The 23,371-nt window shown below is 33.1% G+C and overlaps 1 protein-coding gene across 4 annotated transcripts in view; it reads left to right on the top strand.

Annotated features, from left to right (window-relative positions):
* Positions 1–22,962, top strand: part of LOC118189638 (potassium channel subfamily T member 1-like) — a 567,007-nt gene extending 544,045 nt beyond the window's left edge. For all 4 annotated transcript variants that reach the window (XM_085820454.1, XM_085820457.1, XM_085820455.1 and 1 more), the window contains 2 exons: positions 3,021–3,105; positions 8,929–22,962. In XM_085820454.1, the coding sequence (XP_085676580.1) occupies positions 3,021–3,105; positions 8,929–9,118 (275 nt within the window). In that variant the 3' untranslated portion in view covers positions 9,119–22,962. The remainder of the gene's footprint in view (positions 1–3,020; positions 3,106–8,928) is intronic.
* The last annotated feature ends 409 nt before the right edge of the window (positions 22,963–23,371 follow it).

The following is a 23,371-nucleotide window of genomic DNA, read 5'->3' as shown; positions in this document are numbered from 1 at the left end:
CCTCAAACTTCATGGCGTACAACAGAGCGCTTTTTATGTCCCTCATATCTGCCATTCGAAGAGCTTTCTGTATTTCAGGTTCCCGGATGCCATCGATAAAATACTGCAGGGACAGGATTTTCTTCGTTTCTCTCGGGCACTCCGTAAAGGCGAGGTGGGACAGCCTTTCAACATCCGTGGCGAGTTCCTGGAGTGATTCGGTGGGCTTCTGTTGACGGGATTTAAATTGAAGCCTGCTGTAGTCTTTTAAACATTTCTCGCCAAAGCGCAGCTCTAATGCGCCGGATAAAGCTTCGAAGTCAAGTCTTTGGTTTTCTGGAAGCGTCTTCAGGATATCCGCTACGTCTGCTCTCAGAGAAGCGGCGAGATGACAGGCCTTAGTTTGGGAATCCCATCCATTCGCATCCGCAACGATAGAAAATTGTGTCCTATGCACGTGCCAGGAAGTCTTCCCATCATATGTAGATAGTTTCAGAGAGGGACGAGCAGGCACTGGTAAAAATTTAAAACCATCCGAATTGCTCCCAGCCGTCGCTATGAATTTCTTTAAAGTATCCAGTTCTTTGGCAACTGCAGAAACTCTCTCATCAATTTGTTGTTCGATTTGTTTTTGAACAGAACAAACTCTTCCTTCTATTTCTTCTTTGACAGAAGAAACATTTTCCTCAATTTGTCCCACTTTATTTTCAACCACATCTATTCTGCCTTCCATAGCATCGAATTTATTTTCTATTATGCAGGCAATTTCTCTTTTCATTTCGTATCGACTTTCTTCAATCTTTACTTGTACAGCTTTCATTTCTGCTTTACAGATTCCTTAACAACTTTTATTTCGTCTTGAAAAGTTAATTGACCAGCTTGAATGGCCTTCATCTCTTCCTTAACGGATTCCTGGCCCAATTTCATCTGTTCCTGTGCAGCTTTCATTTCTTCCTTAACGGATTCCTGGCCCAATTTCATGTGTTCCCGTGCCGCTTTCATTTCTTCCTTAACGGATTCCTGGGCCAATTTCATCTGTTCCTGTCCTGCTTTCATTTCTTCCTTAACGAAGTTGACAGCCCCTTCCATCTTTTCTTGGAAAGCAGTAAATGCAGTCACATTTGCCTGAATTGTTCTTCCATCGCTCTTGTAATTGGCATTCAAAATCCCACTTCTGACACCAAAAATTGTTCCGTGCGTACGGGTTCGTTACGAAATGAATGCACAAGTCCGATGAAAAATGAACAAAAAATGTATTATTATCACAAAATGCTTAAATTCCCTCAGATATTCTTTCAGTTTTACAATATATCACTGTAGTTATCTTCTAACTACTCAAACGTTCAAAAGAACTTAATTCAAAACAGCTAAAGAAAGCTAATCAGCGAATTCGCTACAGTCAACAAGAGCAGTTTTCTAAACAACAGCAAACTAAGTAACGACTACGAACTGAGAGGTTTTCCTCCTTTTACAAGATTTAAAATCGCGCGTGAGAATTTTCTAGTATTTTCTCGCAATCAAAAAGAGATATTTATTAAATGTTTAATGCATGCGCTCTTGTATTTTCAATTTTCCGGGTTAGCTTTCTTTTAGCATTCGTCACGCGCTGCACTGCGCGGGAAATAAAACCATTTAATTTATAATTGAACTAACATTAGCTTTTTAAATATCAAACTCGTAACAATATTAAAAAGTTCTTTCAATACTGTTACATGTAGCTTCAATGCGTAATTTAATCAAAAAAATAATAATTAATCCAATTTTGTATGAATAGACAATAATTCTGTAAAACTGATATTTGTTGTTCATAAATTCTAAAATATGCTGTGGTATATTGAAAGCAGATCTTGCATCATGAGAAATATTTTGGAGAGATAATTCAAATGAGCAATCTAGTTTATAATATAAACAGCTTGATTTTGGCTTTACCTCAGAAGTATGAAATAAATCACAGAGTTTTATACAGAATGCTTACTATATCTAATTCTACATGTAACTTGCAATATACTTTACATAGAAATAGGTAATATAATTTACAGCTCTCTGTAATGCATAAAAATGTAGTACTATCCACAAAATGTGTTGAAAGTCTATCCCACAGACCTTCTAGATAGATATAAAATGTTTCACGCAACTTGTCTTATCAATGATATGATTGCTCCACGAATGTTGCTTTCCATGTCTTCTACCATTGAGGCTTATTTTTGTAACATGAATTTTCAATTATCGGCTTACGAAAAAAGTCAGGAAGCATCAATAAATACACTGAAATAGCCACAATTTCACCAAAAGATGCCTAGTAACTATACTCGTCTAAAACAACTAACCAAAGCTTACATTTCTTAAGAATCTTATAATACAATATTTGTTTTGTGCTTCCCCCTTCCTTCAAAGCATTCAGAAATTCACGCTGCGTTGCCATTCAAATTGTGTTATGAAGCAATTCAGAGTTCGCTCTGCAAAAGTGATGATCTACAGCAGAATTTTCAACAAGCAAAATTTCCGCAAAGGTCAACTTCACGATTTCAAGGAAGATTTGTTGGATTTTGAATTGATGGCCTCAAACTGTAAAAAAAGATGTAGCTTTGGAACAAAACAGGTTATAATCTCTGACACAAAACCATCTTGAAAAGCGTCCACTAATGGCTCAGTGAACACACAAGGCACTTTTTCAGCAACATGTATACTACAGACTAGCCCGACATATCTAACTAGTGAGAAAATATCAATTTTCACAAAGCTGTAGATTACTCGTAAACAAAACATTGCATTTCTTTTTACTGAGAGCAAAAATGTTTAGTTGATTATTTTGGATGATATGTTAGTGTTTGTTTATGCATAGCAAGAATATGACCGCACTCATCAATACTTTTCAAATTAAATTATATAACTCAAAAAATTATAATTTTTTTTCAAAACAAAATATCAATTTTAGTTCATCCATTTTCCCTTATGAAGACAGTGATTAGTATGAATAAAAACAGAAAATAAGTTCATTTTATGGACGAAATATATATTTAAAATTTATTTTTTATTTTCAGATGACTGTTCAGAGAAACGAAATAGTTTATCGTATGTGATGATCAATCCTAGCTGCGACCTGTTACTGGAGGAAGGGGATGTCATGTAAGACATTTTTTTATTAATTTTGCACATATTAGTAACTTTATCTTATATTTAAAGTTTGTAATATGAAATTCTATGATCATAATTTTTAACTTTAAAATTTACCTTTAAAAATTGCTAGTGTTAAGTCACTCAAATAACGCTACAGCTCGAGCTGTGAAAGTGAGTAGGTGTAAAATTGCCATGCGTTACCACAGAAGATAGATGACTTCACGTCCAAACTGAAAATCATAGTTCATAGGTATACTCCTCCAAACAACAAATGACAGGTGGTAGCAAGGCCGGACACCCGGACGGCTTTCTAAGACTACTCGGGTGTTGTCCGAACCCTGCAACTATCCTTTACAGGTGGTAGCAAGGCCGGACACCCGGACGGCTTTCTAAGACTACTCGGGTGTTGTCCGAACCCTGCAACTATCCTTTACTATTATACTGCAATACACATTTCACACTGTATAGAATAGCTACACTAATTATGCACGGTTACTTGTATAGGAGTTGATATCTGCATTGTTACAAATAGATTTAGTACTATGCTTTAAAGTGAGAAAGAGTTTTCATGTACACAGGCCGTGGCTAGAAGACATTGTGGGTATCACTAGTGCACAAGAATGTCAGCAGATTTCCAAATTAAACATACTGCTATTATTCTGGACGACAAAGGTCCTGCCCCAGCGCCTCTAGTTTCGTAATGATACTATGCAATTTTTTAAGCAATGAGGACTGCTTAATCAGGAACCGTTTGAAAGCAGCTACCTCCGTTGTAGGCAAATTAATGTGCCAGTCCTTATTCAGGGGTACTTGGTGAGGTAGTGGTCTGGAAGTCCTGTGTCGCCACATATTCAGATATCTGTTCTGATTATACCTCTTTCTGCAAAGTAAGAAGGGAAAGGGCCATGTCCAGTATAGAATCTTGTAAGAAAAGGAACTGAAATAAGCCGATCTGTGCTTACTTTATGAAAACATTCGTAGGTCCTTCGGCTTTTCTGTGTCGTTGTCCAGTCCTCTTGGCACATCTTTAGTATTGTTGCTGTCGGTTTTTTTTCCCTTCCAGATGGGATTTAGGAAGCGGGATTGCAATATGGGTTGCGTTGATACTTTGTGCCGCCTCTTTAGCTAAGGCATCTGCTCGCTGATTGCCCTGGGTAACAGCATGAGCTTTTACCCAGAAAATGCGTATTCTTGTTGTATTTGCACTCCTTAATAAATTCTGCACATCCGTAATTAGTGGTGCCGGATATGTTCGATTTTTTATAGCTTGAATTGCCGATAAGCTGTCAGAGAAAACGGTAACCTGTCTGTTTCTTTTGTAAATTGACCATGCGATTGCTTGTTGTATTGTCATAGCTTCAGCCTGGAAAACGGAGTTTCCAGGGCTAAGATGGCCTTACCACGTGTCTATGACTGCACCTTTTTCGTAGGCTACAAAGGCGCTCCCAACTTCCTCTTCAATCTTTGAATCATCTGTAAGGATTGTGGGAAAATTACTTTCAACACTTGGGGTGAGAAGCGAATTATAGAAAACTTCTACTCCCAGGCCATACTGGGATGTGTGAATGGCTAGCCTTGAGCTTTTGGTTTCATTGTTTAGAGGTTCATACGCTACATCTCCATGTGTGATGCTTGCCCTAAGTTGTGACAACTGCTTCCTGGGCTGGTCGAAGTTGTGCGATAGGCTCTTGTTACTGCTAATGAAAAAGGGCTCTGCGCGCTGTAGAGGATCCGCTTCTTGCTGGTGGTCATTGGAAGGGCCCAGATAGCCACCCCATATATAAATATTTTTTCCACAACTGTTTGGTATAATATCTTTAAAATGTGAAGGCGTAAGCCCCAGTTTGCCGTTAGCTATGTGATGGGCTTTTTGTCGCTGCTGTTTGGTGTGTGGGACCAGAAAAAGTCTTCATCCAAAACCATTCCCAGAAGTTTCAACTCCTTTACCCTCTTGATCGTTCTGCCTGCCATTGCAATGCACGGGTTTCTATCTAAAGTTTGACCCGGCTTATGGTACACAATGTATTTCGACTTCGCTTCTGAGATTTTTAGTTTCTTATCTAACAGAGGTTGGCGAAAAGAGAGATTGTCTCGTTTCAGTTGTTTTGAAGGATGTTTCTAGACTCACCACAAACTACGAAGGTGGCATCGTCGGCGAAGGCTATGACCTCAGTGTGTGGAGGACAGGCAGCTTGTAATATTGAATTAAAAGTGATGTTCCAGAGATCTGGACCTGCACATGATCCCTGCGGACAATCTTGTACTTGCTTTCTGTAGAAAATTCCTCCATTGTGTACGGCTATCAAAGTGCGGTCGCTCAAGTAGCTCTTGAAAATATGTAAAATATTATTAGGGATATTTGCTTTATGGAGTGTCTCCAGAATTTCCGGCCACCACAGGGAATCAAACGAACTCTGCAGGCCCAGGCTCAACACCGCTCCGTGGAGCTTATTGTTTCGGGCTTCCATAATCGCTTTGCGAATCCGATCAAGCACATGGGTAGTGGAGCAGTGCTCTCTAAAACCAAATTTTTTATCTGAAAGGCTACTGGTACTTGCCAAGTGATATTTAAGTCTCTGAATGATTAATGTTTTATAGAGTTTTTGCAACCCCGGTAGTAGACATACTGGCGTAAAGGACTCTGGATCGTTCTGCAGAGCTCTGATCATTCCATAGTCTATAGAATCAGGGTCTGGGGCTTTATTGGTCGGGAGGGTTCTTAGTACCACTTGTATTTCCTGTGCTGTAAAAGGCACATCATTAATGGTGTTTGTGGAAAGATTGTAGGCTGGATGAGGATCCAGGGTATCTATATAATTGCCAGGAAAGTTTGTCTCCAGAATTCGTTTAAGAGTATCTTCCAAAATTCCTGTTGAACTTGTGCTAGCACTTTGATACTTGCGGTGCTGCGGGGGCTTGAACACCTAGTCTGACGCGGTCTTATGAAGGACTTTATAGACCTCCGTGTTGCTTGAGCAGAAATTCCTCCAGCTTTTAAGCTTCGCTGCAAGAATCGCTTTTTTATATTGCGCTTTATTGTACGCGATGCCCAGTTCTTGTCTAATGGTGACATCGCGCTCCTTCTCCATCTTCCTACGCATAGCTCGAGTTTTACTTCTTAGCGCCATTAATTTCTTGGTCCACCAATTTGCCGCATGGAGAACTTTCGGAGTTTTGAGTCTAAATACACAGTCACAGGTGGGTTGTATTTCCTTTATCAAGTTGCAAGTAATGTAATCTGCTTCCGGAATATCTTTGCAACCAGCTACATATGTCCTATTCTACCGGTGCCAGTGTTGGACTAATTTTATAAATAAACTACCTTAGCTTCCTCTTTGACGTTTTATATCTTTTGAATAAAACTGGAATATGGCTGACAGATATATTAGGTGGCATACCTATGATCCGAATTGGAGAGAGTATCTTGCGCAGTCCAATTCTGGATTTTTAGTGCCAGGGCTGCCGTGGTGTTGAGGTCAGGCCAGCCCTTCCCTATAATAGTTTCAAACGTCGGTAGACAGTTCAGAACATTGTGTAATACTAGATCGTTACTGGCTATGAAATCTGCAACTTCTCTACCCCTTTCATCCGTGCTGGGGTAACGCCATGCTTCGGAGTGGGAATTGCAGTCGCCAGCCAGGTTGTGATGGGCTTGTGGAAAGTCTCTTAGAAGCTTTTGTTGAAGCTCCAGGGCTTCTGTGACATGCATATTCACAAAGCCTACAGACCATTTCTCTAAGGTGTGCTCTCATTGGATGAAACATCTGCTTGGCGGTCATATTTGGAATGGCGAGTTATCGCCCTGTAGGCGTGGTAATTAACGCCAAACAAACGGAAACTGAGTTTATTTCATTCGATATTTTTTTAGTTTATGAATGAAAGCTTGGAGGAATTCTATGGAATATATTTTATATAACTTACTGATCTTATTAATAGTTTATTTGTATTTCAATTTAAACTTTTAAAAGTCGTAATTGTTTTACAAGAAAAAGGTTTTTACATGGAGATAGCATATGCACTTTTCCGTCATTTTTGTTAGAAAGAGCCTGTTGTGTAAATTTCCATAGCGCATTAATTTATATTTTATTCCATTATGCGCTATTTCTATTGAAGCGCTTTTCGGGATCTTGGATCGTAATCTTGCTACTGGTACCTACTACAAAGAGTACAAACCAGTAAATAAAAATAAGAAAAATTAACAAAAATAGAGAAAATAAAGGCGTTTAATTTTTAACACTGTACCCAAACAAATAATGACGAAAATCAATAAATTCATTCAATAAAGTTAAAATTAAAAAAAAATCCGTGTAGAGCAGAGTTTATGAAAGATACAAGCGAAGATAGAACCGGTGATCTAGAAGTCGCAGAACTTTTTCCGCGCTCGTTACCGCTGAGTTGCGGTTTCGCCGGTGAGTTATGCACAATTTTTGGTCCACCACGCTTAAATACAAATTCTAAAGGCGATGAACCAAAAGTCGCCAAGCACTAGGTTCTGTAACCCTACGTTTCCTGCTTCAACCAATCGGAGCAAACAGCAGTAGAAACGGTCTGTAGGCTTTGTGAATAAGCCTGTGACATCTGACGTTGGAGAGATGTAGGAACTTGTAATGAGGATACTGAGTCCTACGACTTCAAGCGCAATGGCAACAACAAGTGTTAGAGCAAACAGTCCTTTAGAAAGCTATAATCACAAACATAGTAGAAAACGACATTTTACAGAAAGGGATAATGCAAAGAGAAAGCCGTTAATATTAAGTTTCGAAAATCTTATTTAATGAAAAAAAAAAGTATAACACATGATTTTAGTCTAATATATGCGCTTAACATGAAGGAAATCGCAAAGCATACTGTCATACAACTCCTTCAAAGTTTGAAGCAATATATCTTAAAGAAGAACCATTTTTGCAACTCTCAGCTTTCGAACACTGGCCATTATCTTTTTATAATGCTTATAACAAGAACATCTGATGATAGGCGACTGTTTACAAAACTCATTAACTGTAAAATTATTAATACTCATAGGTTTTTATTCGTATTCTGCATGTCTATAAAAATAACGTTTGTTTCCAAATTGGTAATTCTCCTTTAGCTTTATAATTCCGATTTTGACATCTCCCTTCACTTCTAACGACATAAACGGTAATTTATGAATTGTGCCTTTAAGCGTTATTTGTTATCAGAATTTTAGGGAAACGCAAGATCATCTAACTACGCTGCTAGCTCACTTCCATACCTCAGGCTACCTTCGATCTTGGATTTGATTACATAATTTAGGCAAAGCACACATGGACTATTTGCCTAAGCTCTGTGCAGGTTTTACCCATGTAGCCTCCAATCAATGGAATTCGAGTGAATTGTCCACCTCCTTTCCTCCATCAACTTCTTGACAGGACTTTCGGTCTGACATATTTTAAGGCCCCCGAGGGAGGCATTAATATTTTAAGATGTTCGTGCCACCAGAATGTCATCTGGGTGATTTAATATATCTCAGTACGAAACGGACTTCATGTTCACATGCTTTATTCCGATACGAATCAAAACTCGGTAGCGTAGGAATCTAACAGCCTGCATTGATTACCGTACCAGCGAAGGCAGGCTCCCTTCAGTCGGAAAATTATTTGGGTGACTTAACATTTTAGTGAGTACCTTTTACATTTAGATGGCAAAAAGTTAGAAAACTGTATGAAAATACAATTGCATATTTTTTTAACTTTATAGTAAAATAACCTTACCATTAGAAAATGTCTCTAGAACACGAAGACATCTTTAAAAGAAATATACCGCAGATATATTCTTTTCATTGGTCTCATTTTATGTGATTTCAATTTACAGTTACGTTATTCGCCCTAGTCCTATCTGGAGCAAAAAAGTATTTCTCACCCGAGGTTCTATACGAATAAAATCTCCCAGTCCCAGTAAGAAGCGGAAGCAAGGATCCGTAGAAGAAAATCTACCAGGAGCTGCTTCTGGAGGCGACATAAGAAGAGACAGTCCAGATGAAAAAGAAGGAACTATTGTGTGAAACTAATTGTCCTAAACTACTTCCTCTCCCCCCCCCCGAAAAAAAAACAGAGGTAAAACTGAAAGAAATGTGACATTAGATGGCTAAGTGGATCTTGTTGGAGCAGTTCATAAGCAGCAATATGCTAAGTATATTTTTACGTATCTTCCAGTATTTAATCACTTAGCATATATATGGGAATGAAACAAACTGCCATAAAGTAAGAAATAATAGTATTATATGTTATCATTATCTTGAAAGGATTGAAGAAGACAACATAATCATTTCTATAATTTTTTCTGTTCTTAAATTAGTGTTTAGAATGAAATGAACTGTTAAATGTCACTAGTAAAGTTATGACTTGATAAACTGACAACGTAATAAGCAATATATGTAGAACCAAAATGACTTGACAAACAGTACATATAAACCATCAATAATCAAAGATCCTAGAATCTAAAAGAAACCAGAATGTGCAATTAAATAATCTAGGAGTTAAATAAAAAATTTCTCTCTGACAGCAAATTAATACAGTGGACTTTTTCTGCTTCTAAGCTATCAAAGATGCAAGAATTTAAATCTAATTGTGTGCCTTCTCAATATAATTTGTTTTAAGCAAGCTTATTTGATAGAATATGCTAACAACAACAGTTAAATTGTTAGCTAAAAGTGAGCTCTATGGAGATGCATGAAGTTTGGACATTCTGTAAAAAAAACTATCATCAGCATTGTGAACAAAAAAATACAGTATTGTACTATTATTTATTTCATAAAATGACATAAAGAAGTGAATTACAGAATCACTAGTCATATATGAGAAAATATTGCCTTTCTCAGAGAGAGAGATTCTATAATAGAATTATGGTAATTGTCTGAACAGAAGCAACAGACAAAAGGAATCTAATAGAAAATTGTATATGCAAAGAAAATGGGACTACAATGGGAAGCGATATTTATGTAATGATATTGTCACTTCAACAAATATTTTAAAAGCTCAGAATTTAAGAAATTCCCATCTTTTCTAGATCATAGAGAGGTATAATGTTTTGACATTTCATATAAATATACTTATATACATATATACATATATATCTCTATATTTGGTACCTGTTCTTGTAAATAACCCTCTGTACTAAATCAAGATGTAAGCACAGATATATCTCCAAAACATAAAACCATTGCATTTTTTCTCAAATATATGCTTAAGTTATTTTCCTATGTATCTGAAGATCTTTCCAGTTAATAAATGTAATAGATTTTTTTAAGTATGCGCCGGTAAACTCTAAATAGTAATAACTATAATTATATTTATTTATATATTTAATTAGTCCAAATGGGCAATTTGCCCAGACGGACTATTGATTTCGTTTTGGCATTTTGCGTTTATTCACGATAAGCTTTGTTTCACTTTTCAAATTGTTGCCACCAAATATTATCGCCCTGCATTAAATTTAAAGAAAATTAAATAATGAAGAATCTGCATGAATGTATGTATGTTTCTCGCATTGTGATAAAACAACGGTACCTAGAGCCATCAAAATTTGAATAATGTAATCTTCCATAAAATATGGGCATGTGGAAGCCCTAATTTGAATTTGAAATTTGTTTTATTACCGATTTCATATTTTGTAACACTTCAACGAATCTTTGTTTAACAAACTAAACGACTTCAAAGCAACACTGCATGGGGGCCAAAAAACATTTTTATCTTCAGCGCGCCAGACTCTGCATCGGAAATTCTAAAGAGATGCTCATTTTAAAATTATTTTGCGATATTGCTGTTGAACTGAATTTTATGATTTAAGTGCGAAGAACATGATATTTGATAAATAAAGGTAACACATAAAATGTTAAAAAGACGCCCCTTTGAACGTAATTTAAAATCTGAAACCTTTCAGACTTTATTATTATTATTATTATTATTATTATTTTACTTTTTTCATACATGAAACTGCAAGTATTATCATAATCATTCATACAACTGCAAGTAGAATCTCCATTAAATGAAACACAAAATGAATAAAATAACGAAAATTTAAAACTTTTCATATAAATATTGCATGATATTGTCTGCATTAATTATCTTATATGTATCAATAAAAAACATTTTAATACTTAATTCCATATGCAGTTTCACTACATCATACATATATATTGTTATCTACTGGGAAATACTGATCTGTTTCAAAGGTAAACCATATTACATATCTTAAAATTTCTTATATTCTTAATTACGACCTCTGTTAGTTAATACGTAAAATTCAAACTCATTTTTAAAACATCGTTCTCAGATATTGTTCTTATCTTTAAAAAAATTAATATGTTTATGCTTTGCAAGTGGTGTTTCTCTAAAAATTTAACCTGGATAAAGCAGATATTTGGGGGACTTCGAAAGTTTCAGAACAAAAAAACTCCATCGCATCTATCGGATTTAAATATATAAAATGAATAATTGATACTGAATATGCGAAAACGTTTTTTAAAAAAGTGCCGTGTAACTTTAAAAAAACTGTTACACAACATCTGTGTAATAAGCTTAAATCGGAATACCTGAATTTCAAGTTAAATTAGAGTATAAGAAAATCTTCACAGGATTTCTTAAAATTCGTTATTTGAACATGATAATAATAAGCGAGAAGTTTATACGCATAGCGCTTAAAAACGACAAACATGTTATTTTAAATAGAATTCCAAGTTCCGCTGGATGCGCCGCTGATTAACTTGCAGGATTTGCAAGTTTTGTTCGTCTGTCTGAGTTAGTTGCTATAGAGCGCTGGAAGTAGGAGAATGTATAAGTGAGACCTAAGTCAGGATTGCAGATGTTGAGAGGGCGTGACTACCTTGTCACGTGAGGTGTGAAGAAGTCGTTAATATGTTGCGAGATTTCAGGTTAGAAATGCTGAAGAAAACCTTAAATGTACAAATGTGCAGAAATAATTACATAAAAGGGAAATTTTTCTAGTAATCATCAGAGTAACAACATATGGAATAAACCAAATTTCATCACATAATACAGTCTAGCAGTCCAGTAAGTTGAAGTTCTGAGTCCATGATAACGTGATGGGGGTGGTATAAACAGAATCATGGTATGATTATAACAGTCGAAGATGTTCAAGGAAAGCAATAATTTTAGTAAGAGTTACAATATAACAGAATAAATGCAGAACAAATGTTAACACAAAATACATATATACAAATTCAAGATGTCTATCCCAGAGCATACTTAGAATAAGTCACATATCACGTGAGCGGAATCAGGCATTTTGATTCGCTTAGCGTAAACTTGTCCAAAACTGATGAAAAGAGTAAAAAATTAAATAATGGGTTGCAATAGCAAAAGATCACTATTTTTCTCATGTTCTTCAATATGATAAACATAAGCAATACCAGAAATTTCAGTCCTAAAAAAAATGCAGAAAGTCCTACAAGGCTGAACATAGAACTCAAGTTCTTAGATCACGTGGGAGCTCACTCTCCCAGGCGCTGACTTTTAGAAGTGCTTCTTGAATATTGAAGAAAAGCAGTATTCTGGAGTAAAGCAAAAGAAAATAAGAGTTAAATCACTATGTACAGATCAAATTTCCACTAACTTGGTATTAGGTGGGGAAATTTTCGTTTCCACTGAGTATGTAGGCCGCGAAAGATCGAAGAAATCGATCATCGGTGAGATCTTCATAATGAAACATGTTGAAATGATTCATGAAATTACATTCCTGCGCATTTTTGAAGAATTTATCATTAAGTTTTCGCAGATGTACCGCGATGGTATCGATTTTGAGGTCTTCATGGAGAGTCTTGTGGCGGACATAATAGTGTGCGTTCGTGATAATACGCAGGAGTTTATTTTGAACGATTTGGAGTTTGTTTACGTCTGAGTCTTTGGCTGCCGCCCAGGCAGGAGATGAATAAGTCAAAATAGGTCTAATTGTGGAGAGATAAACAAGTCTTTTCTTCCCCAAATCCATTCTAGAGTATTTACCGAGTATAGGAAGCAAACACTTGATAATTTTTAGTGCAGTGGTTCGAACTTTGTTGATATGGTCAGTCCAGGTAAGACGATCATTAAGAGTGACTTCGAGAAATTTGGCACTTTTCACTATAGGAACTCTTTCACTAAAGAGGAGAAGGTGATTCTTCAGTTGCTTATTTCTTTTCCTTCTGCAAATGATCAATAATTGAGATTTTAATCAATAATTGAGATTAATCTTCACTTTTCAATTTGCGCACCATGACTCGATACTTGGAATGAAGGCTTGTAGTTTCTTAATAGCGAAGTTAATGTTCGCAGACTTAACTGCCAGGGCAGTATCATCTGCGTAACATGCAAGGATAGAGTCGTTACTGTTGGGTTTAGGGAAGTCTGCAGCATAAAATAAATAGAATACAGGGCCTAAACAAGACCCCTGAGGTAGTCCACTTTGCATATTACGTTCTGAGGAGTAAGCTCCTTTCACGTACACTTTAAAAGTCCTGTCCGAGATAAATGAGAGGATGATCAGAAGAATTTCTCTTTCAAAATTAAGGTTGATTAGTTTTGCAATGAGTCCCTCATGCCAGACGCGGTTGAAAGCTTTCGCTACGTCCAGCATGAGGATAACAACATTCAATTTATTATGTATAGCAGCTTCAGAATACTCCGTAATACGAAGAAGTTGTTTTGCAGTCGAGAGCTTCTCTCTAAAGCTAAACTGCTCCGGCGGAAGAAGTTGAAGATAATTTTCATTCGGCTGAGAATAATTCTTTCGAATATTTTACTTAATACAGGCAGTAAACCTAATGGGCCTGTATATGTCAGCTTGTTAGTGGTTTTTTCCAGGATTTGGTATTAAGATGACCTTAGCAAATTTCCATAATTTGGGGAAATATGAGGATGTAAGGCAAGCATTAAAAATACATACTTGCTATTATTCCGATAGTGTTTCTGGGAAGGCATTTCATAGCTTTATTTGTGATGCCATCTATTTCCGGTGCTTTCCTGGGATGGAGTTTCTTGATAATTTCTTTAATCTCAGCTGTGTTGGTGAGTTTAATTAAGTTTCTAGCAGTGGGGGAATATAACCAGTCTTTGACATCTGTCAATGTGCTATGTTCAAAGTCCTTATTATTTGGCCATTCATTGGGTGTAAATTGTTCCTCTAGGTAGGTCGCAAACACATTTGCTTTATCCTGATGAGTGACTGCGAGAGCTCCATTATGGGTAAGAGGGCGATTTGTAGTATAGTGAGATTTAATATTCTTAATTATTGTCCATAATGACCCATCTCTAGTGTCAATATTAATTAATTTCTCGCACCATAATTCTTCTCTATAATTTTTTATGTCTTTCTGAATTTCTCTATTAAGTTTATTGATTTCGCGTTTCATTCGTGGGTCCCAGGTCACGTGATAGGATTTTCTCATTCTGTTGCGTTGTCTAATCTTGATGCAAATGTAATTAGGGAGTCGAAGATTATTTTAAATTTAAATTTTAAAGCTATTTTAAATAGAAATCGACGAAAGCTTTTTTACGAAGCAGGTCGAATACTTCCGTAGCGGTGGCTATTTTGATGAATTGTGCAAAAAAACTGACGAATGTTTTACTATAAAAGCTGCAGATAAAAATGCGGCTCAGAATTCCACAGGGACGACTAGTGCAACTTTCGCGGGATCTCCCCCAACTTTCAAGGTTCAGTTTCAAAAGGACGATATATAAGTACCCATTATTTTGTTTAAATCCCCCTGCATTCGCTACTCTGAATAAAAATGATCGAATTATTACAGTAAATAATTGGATTACTTATTAATTAAAGTAAATAATTGGGACTAACTAAAGTAAATAGGGAAAAATTTCTTCTACTGGTAATTCTCTCTCTCTCTCTTTTTTTTTTTTTTTTTTTATATCACACGATAATGTTTAATTATTTCATTTATGACTAATCTTTATTTCTTCTTATATACTTTTAATGGAGATTTTACTATTTAATGCATTTTAAGACTTTTTAAATAATACATAAAAGCCTTATCCATTTTGTTAGCTGAAGTTTTTCCCAAAGCACTTTCTTCTATTTGCCATTTTTTTCTTCCTAGCCTGATCGTTGCAAGCAAGATGTCTTTTTATATCATAATAGCCAAAATAAACCTATAAAATGATTTTGCATTACTTTGCAATTATTTTTCTTAACATTGTAAAAATGAAATAATTGATATATTTTTAAAAATTGTATTCAGAGCAGAGTGTTATATTATAGAATCCAAACATAAATTAATTAAAATCTGAAATTAACATCCTAAACAATTTAATACTAGGACTATTATGTAAACATTTTGGGGAAAAGACAAAAGAACAAATATTTTAAACATATCGAGACATAATTGTTCGCATACTGAATTTTAAAATCAACATTAAAGATTATATAATTTTCCAAACTTCAAATACGTCAAAATATTGAACTAAAAAATTTATACCGACTCTTTTCTGAATTATTTGATTATTAAAGCTGAATGATTTTGGATTTTAATTAATAAAATAATTTCTTTTACTCAGAATAAATTGTTATACAAAAAATTATCAAAAACAGTAACTTTTGTGCTAAATAATCACTAGATAATACATTTATTTATTATTTTTTTAAGTGCTTTAGATGCTAGTTTTCGAATAATAAGAGATCAAGAGTGATTATTTAATTAAATATACGAAAATATTTGTACATATTAAATTTTTACGTAGAAATATTTCAGATTAATATATATATAGGATACATTCTTATCCTTTCATTTATATTAACTACATAGATATAAATACTTGAATACGAAAATTTAATATAATTCAGAATTCAACAGAAAGGCCACTGTAACATCAAAAATGTTAAGAATTATATTAGAAAAGTAAAGGAAGACTTCCGCTGCTAGTAGTTTGTGAAGTTCAATACTTGGGAAATTTCTTTGTTGAAGAGAAGTAAATGCAGGCCGATTATAAATTAAAATATCCAGTAAATGCATATCAGACTGTACATACGCATCAAATGTCTCCTTAAATGATGGTAAACTTAATGCAACACTATTGGACGTAAAAAACTCGCCAAAATAGACTCTAATATACAGTTAAAAATAAAATTGAGTATTTTATTTTATCAACAGATTAATTTCGGCATTTTTTCTGCATCTACAAGATTTTAATTCATTATTAAATAAAATTATTTTATCTCAACTGATGTTTCCAAACCCATAAAAGTTAATTGATTTTTTAAATAGCATGAAGTTTCTCTTCTATTCAGTAAGCTCTTTTCATAATTTTCCGTATGCTTGTTGTCGATTTCCTTTTCCGTTTGGATATAAAACCACTTTCTCGAGCAAAGCTTGACAAATGAAATTCACAGAGTTTTAACTGATTACAAATTTCAACGATTTCAGTGAGATTACATTTAGTTTAATTAAAGCGTATTTGGACAACTGCAACGTTGCGAGGTTAAACATCTTTCTTCTGACTCATTAGTAAATATATAATAAAAATTAGGAGAAAATAATAATAAAAATCAGAAATGACATTAAAATACACTAAAAGAACTTGGAAGAAAAAAATATATAAAATAGACTGTACCACAATTTCTTACATACTTTCATAAAATACACCTAAAAACAAGAACATAATTACAGATGAAGCAGATTCTTATATTAAAAGATAATGTAATTATTAATTAAATGCTTTCATTATTACATTGATAAATGTAAGGGATGTATACATTTTCAAATTACTGTTGGTTTAAATTTGAAACAGTATTAGTAATAATACTATTTATTAAATAATTTTTATAAAAACTTTATTTTAAGAATATGTCCACGTCTGTAATTTGAAATATTAAATCTTATTGTGGAATATCATGCTTAGAAACTTTTCCTTTAAAGCCAAACCACGAATTTTCGGCGCCATAGTGCATTTTTGCTCACATCAAATTCCCACGCCTTCGGCCGAAACTTAATGAAACTGAACGTTCCGGAACAGCGGCAAGCAAATATTCTCTAATTAATTTAAAAAAAAAAAATTCTGGTAGAAGGGCACGGCATACATTATTTTTTCTTTCTTTCTTCCTCCCCCTCTTTTTTTTCTGTGAATAAGGTTTCTCCAACTGTAATATTGCAGCATCCGTTGATTTCAATATTAGAATCAACAAATACCTCTCAAGTATAATTTTTTCAATCAACTGTTTTTCCAAAACAATTCATTTAAAGCAAACTTTGGTTTGTAAAACTTAACAGTTCTTAACTCTTGACATCACACATAAATAAATAAGTTCTCTAACGAATCGAATATGCAAACACGCAAAACTTCCTATGCTATAAACTGCATAATAATGAGAATAGGAGAATTAAAATGCACAGAATAAATCCAACTTTAAAGTTGTATATACATTTTGAGACTTGGCAATAAGATTAAATGAAATTAAATTATAAATAAATAATATTAAATAAAGATTAAAGGAAGGTAGACCAATGAGCGCAACAATGAGCAGTAATATTAACAAAATAAATCATGAAATTAATCAAAAACTTCCAGCTGTTTTATGTTTTATTTTACAAGATAACTCAAACTTTGCGCAACAATGAGCAATAATGTTAACGAAGTGAATGATGAAATTAATCAAAAATTTTATTGTAAAAATTTTTTCGGGTAAAAACATTTTTACGCATTAATAAGCATCGATCAGCTGAGCACGTCTATGCTACATACATTTTTTTTCTTCTTTACCTTCTCTAATCCAAGATAAATCATACAGCAGTATCGAAAAAAGGATGGATTAATTTAAAAATTAAATTTGTATTCGAAAACGTTTTTCACTTCTCGGCATGAATGAAACCTGCACGGCAGTTTCAACTTTGAATCACACTTTAATTTCATTAAAAAAAAAAATCTTCTTTTTGGTTAAAAAAACCATTAGATCAAAAAAAGATGGTCACGCCAGCAATAGTTATGAAGACAATTATTGGCCGAAAAGAAACCAAACCAAACTGGCGACATCTGAGGAAAAAAATAAAGCAAAAATATATTAAGTGTTATGGCTGCAAGTACCACTTTTTCAAATACTTAAAATTAATCTTTCACAGTACTCTTTTTAATGCAACAGTAATCTTTCATTTTACAATCTACTTCAAAATTTTACCATCTTAGGATTTACTTTTCATATTTCCTTTCCCTGCTTTAAAAATGGCTTCCAACCAGTTGAATATTGATACAATTCCTGACATGTTTTTCAACGTAAGTTACTAAAAACAATTTTAAACTTGTTTTCTGTTTCCTCGATTATTCTAGTTTTTTGTATACATATCTCTAGTTTGCATCTATGTGATGTTTCGACTCATTCAGAATCATATATCTCATTAAAAATCAATATTTTTCAGTTAAAATTGTCTTGCATTTTGTTAAATATGATAATGCTGATCATTTTAAAATGGTCTTATATTTTGTTCAAAATGATAATGCTGATCATTTTAAATTATAAACTTATATTAGTTATAGGTTCTGAATTTAATATAATATGTACACATGCATATACTTTTGGAATTAAGCAAGATGCATACAATATATATGCTCATTTTTAATACCAAAAGCTTTTTTTAATTTAGGATTACAAAAATGTGTGTATCAAATTACATACATTAAGTTATGCATACATTAAGTCATTAAAATTTAAATAATTTAAAGTAATTCTGTAATGATTTAAGCAGGAGTGACAATATTGTGTAAAATGAAGAAGATAACAAAATACTTAAAGCTTTAAAAATTAATTAAAATAAAAGTTTAAAAGCTATTTTTCGGCAGTAATCTCTTTTATATCTCAATGTCAAATGGGCATTTTGCAGAACAAATCGATGTGAATTTTGCAATAAAGTTCTTAATAATAATGCTTAGGTCTACATATACAACTTTCATGGTATTTCACTATCTGATGAATTTCTAAATTATAATCACTCGTGTTTAATAAATCCAACAGCCACATTTAATGGCACCCTTGAAAGTATGAAACTATATATAATGCATTTATTTATAAATTATTTTCATACAGCATATGATTCAAGATAAGTGTTTGTAGTAGATTAATTTCACATCAAAGTTTCATCAGTTTTTGATAACATGCATATCATGAACAATAATTTGAAGCTATGTATTTTGCTCAAATCTGTAAGCACCACAAATAACCAAAAATGCAATTTTTATTATTACTCTCTTACTCATTATATTACTAAGCCCCGTTCACAAGAGCAGATTCGACCGGTAGCGAAAACCGGTTCTTCCAACGTGTCCCGTTCACATGGGACAAGCATTAACTGCCTCGCCGAATTAGAGGTAGAACTTGGTTGAATGTTCCTTACCTCTCGGGAGCAGGGCAAATGGGGAGATTTCCCGTACCATACTGCGCGATTCACTTAATTTTAGTTACTGCTCGCTGGACTGTCAGCGAAATAATAGCGCTGATAAATGTCTGGCGATGTGATAGCATCCCCCAAAAATTAGATAGAACTGTACAAGATACGGAAATTATAGACAAATACAGACAAGGCTATCGTTCAAATTAAAGCTAATAAGTTAAGACAAGTGCATATAGGCTTCAACGCGAAAAGGGACTCAGTATCTTTTGAATGATTTTTTTAAAAAAAATTTAAGCATTTTCATCTACTTTTTATGAATATTATTAAATAGTTTTGTGAGACAAAATAATTTTAAGCTGAAAAAGCGTTTTTGCTAGTATTTTTTTAATTTAAATTTTTCAAGAAAAATTTTACAATTAAAATGTCTTTCTTCTCCTACAATTTTCAATGTCTCCCAGTTTTTTATTCTATTTATTAGAGTGTTCTTAATAACTTCCAAGGAATGATTTTGCAATTAATGAATCAGTTTCTGAGGGGGGAAAATACGCTTTTATCTAAAATCTTTAAAACAAATATGATCTCAGTCACATTTTCATTTCAAATAATTTTTTCCTTTCAGTATTTTGCAAAACCCATCCTTGTTTCTATAAAGTATATAATTTTATATAAGCAGTAAAAATAATAAAAAATTTAGTCCATACCTGTATATGTTTTAGGACTTTAAGTAAAAGGATTTATTGAAAAAAGTGCAAAAGGTTTCTCAGTTTGCATTTGCAGTTTAAAGAATACAAACTGTCTAAATAGATATTTAATCATTTCAAATCTAAAATTTTATTACTGAATTTCGATACACACATATGTATATAAATCAAACCTAGTGCTATTTATTCAATTGGTAAATATAAACATAAATTACAACCTTTTTTTAAAACCTTATGTGGCCAGAAAAATTGCAAAAACTCATAAAACGCAAGCAGAATTCTTATTTACCTGTTTTTGTTTTGTAAAACACGTTCAAAACAACTTTAATACATTAATTAATTATAATATTGTTGCGTGCGTACGGGTTTGTAATAGATTGATAATAATTCGTAAATGATTGTCATTTCACTCAAATCCGACGATAGCTTAATTAAATTTATTTTATCATCATAAACACTTCAAAGTTCTGGAATTTTCCACAGAAATACTCGTACAAGTGTTTAGAATATCACTAAGTATAATCAGTAGTTATGCTTCAATCTAATAAGAACGTAAGAAATATCTCCAATCTCACGCTGAACTAACAACTGGTAATAATAACAACTTATATAGCATAAATAATGTCATAAAAATAATGTGGTATAATGAGATTATTACTTTGAAACCGATGTTTCGAATTGAAGCCCAAGAAGAACCAATATTTCCCATTCTGCTTTATTGCATATCTTTCAAAAAAGTAAAAAAAAAAATCATCCGATTAATTTCCTTTATCATTTTTTTTTAATGCGAAAGCTTGTTTTATAAGCTGTGAAAATGTCGGAAGTTTGTAACCGATATATTTTTAGATATGAAATTTTAAAATTAATGGGCGTCAAAAAGTCTAAAAATATGAACGATTTTCAAAAATTCTCCCAAAATATTTTTTTTAAAATTACGCTAAAAATTTCATTTATTTTTTTTTTCTTCCACAGTGTGTTATGGTGCAAACTATAATACTCTGAGATTCTCAGTTTATTAGTTAATATTTGCAAAAGTCGTTTCAACTTTAAATTTGAAAAAAATCTAATCCTCTAAAAATCAAAAGCGTGACACCACATTCACAAGCAGTGTATGTACAAAGTTTGAGTTATATATTTTATCGGGAAGCAGTTTAAAAATCCATTACCATCTTTTAACCATAGCGACAAGCACCAAGAGTGAACTAAATAACAGCTTATAAAATAATAATAATAATTAAAAAGCATATATTTTTCAGGAACCATTACGAAAGTTCAGGTACCAGTTGCGAAAGTACAGATTACAAAATTAATAACAGTAAACCACGTTAAAAATGTGCAAACAGTATTAGAAATCTGCCAATTCGGAGACGTGATTGTTCACAGAGGCTTTAGGTGTAAAGGGGAAGGAAGACGGTGGTCTTCTGAACGGGTCCTAAAGACGAAACTCTTTCATGTCTCCTTTTTCTCCCCTTGCTAACGGCAGCTGTGCGAAGGAGCGTTGCATGTGAACGGGGCTTTTCAGGCACAGTTTCGGTAAACATTATAATAGTATATTGTTCAAGTACATCTAACAAAGTAAGCGCCTTAGAATTATCTTTGTTTAATTGGCTTCCTGGTAATTCTGACATATTAAAGTATTAATATTTTCTCAGAATTGAAAAAATAAAAAATTGTGATTATACAGTACCTTCATTTTACAAGTTGAGGAAAATATATTGCTCATTTATTTAGTCGAATATATTAATTTCTTTCCATAGACTAGAGCATAAGCTTTTAGAATTGTTTAATGAAGTAGAGTTAACTTCTCTGCCTCAGTAAGATTATGAAATATAAATAGTCCTTAACAGTGTTTACATCATTTCCTGTTATTAAATAGTCAAACTCAAAAAATGTTTTACTATTGGAGTAAACTCAACGCTAAGGTAACAAGCTGGAAATATGTAAATAAAAGTATAATACTATTATATCACAATACATAAGCATCGGTACTTTTTTTATATAATATTATTCACAAAATAGCCAAGTATTGGCTTGTTAAAGTAGAGAAAAACCAAGGAGAATGATAAAAAATTCAATGAAATTAATGACAAATTTGAATACCATCTCAAATAATTGACAACTATGAATAGTTATTCAAATATGAATAATTTCTAGTCGCACTATTAAATAATAAATATACCAAAAATATTTTTACAAGGAAATTGTGGATTTTGAGAAAATAATAATAATTATAAAATTACATTAAATTTTTATTGCAACAATTATGAATTAATATTTGAATAAAAGTCAGATAAGATAAAGGAAGCTGGGAATTAATTCACTTGTACTGAAGTATTAATGCTTTTGAAATTCATATATTCCTCCAAGATCTTTCAAAACTGCAATGTCTTAATACTCAAAGTAAGTTTAGTATAGCTTGTTATCTTAGACTAAAGTTTATAATACAAATCCATATATTACAGCAAATCAATCTATTATTCTAAAATTTTAAAATACAGTGGAACCTGCTTCAAAAATTTTCCACCTAAAACATTTTTAATACAGTGTCAAAATATGCTCTTCCTGCTTAAAGTTCTTGAAATATATTTCAAGCAGGTTCAACTGTGTACTGGTATAAATATGCTGAAAAAATATATTTTGCACAGCTACCTGTATTTGCACAAAAAATACTTCAGAATTTCTCTAAATATATTTCATAGTTCATTTGTGAAACCATTAATAGTGTCAACTGCCCATAAACGTATGTTATGTGAATTTTCCTCTGAAATGTTGACTGTGATGATGCCGCCTTTCCTAAATATTAAATTTTTCTATTTCCACCAATGTGTTCCTTGTAATTTATTATCCCCAAAAATATGCATCACTAACACAAATTTTCACACACTTCAAACTGCTTTTATAATAGATTTTTTCAGGTAAAAACAATTAATGCTTAAGGAAATTTCGATCAGAACAATTTAATTTAGATTTCTCTCTTTATACTCGCTGAATTTAGTCTAATTTTCAAGTCATGAAATTGTTATTTTTTCAAATACAGTCAAAAGTCTTTAATCCGGATTCGTCGAGACTTCAGCGATTCCGGATTATCGGTTTTTCCGAATTATAGATCATCAGTTTAAATCTGGTAAGATGGCATGCAGAAATTATAAAATTAAAAATATGAAACCGTAATTTATGAAATAAAGAGCAATTATGATCTAAAGGGTATCAAAATTTACAAAAAAGAAAAGGT

The sequence above is a fragment of the Stegodyphus dumicola genome, chromosome 7 (genome assembly GCF_044657685.1).
Source record: "Stegodyphus dumicola isolate Sdum_Otavi_A_Nest chromosome 7, ASM4465768v1".
Lineage (NCBI taxonomy): Eukaryota > Metazoa > Arthropoda > Arachnida > Araneae > Eresidae > Stegodyphus > Stegodyphus dumicola.
This window is presented reverse-complemented; position numbering and strand designations above follow the sequence as displayed.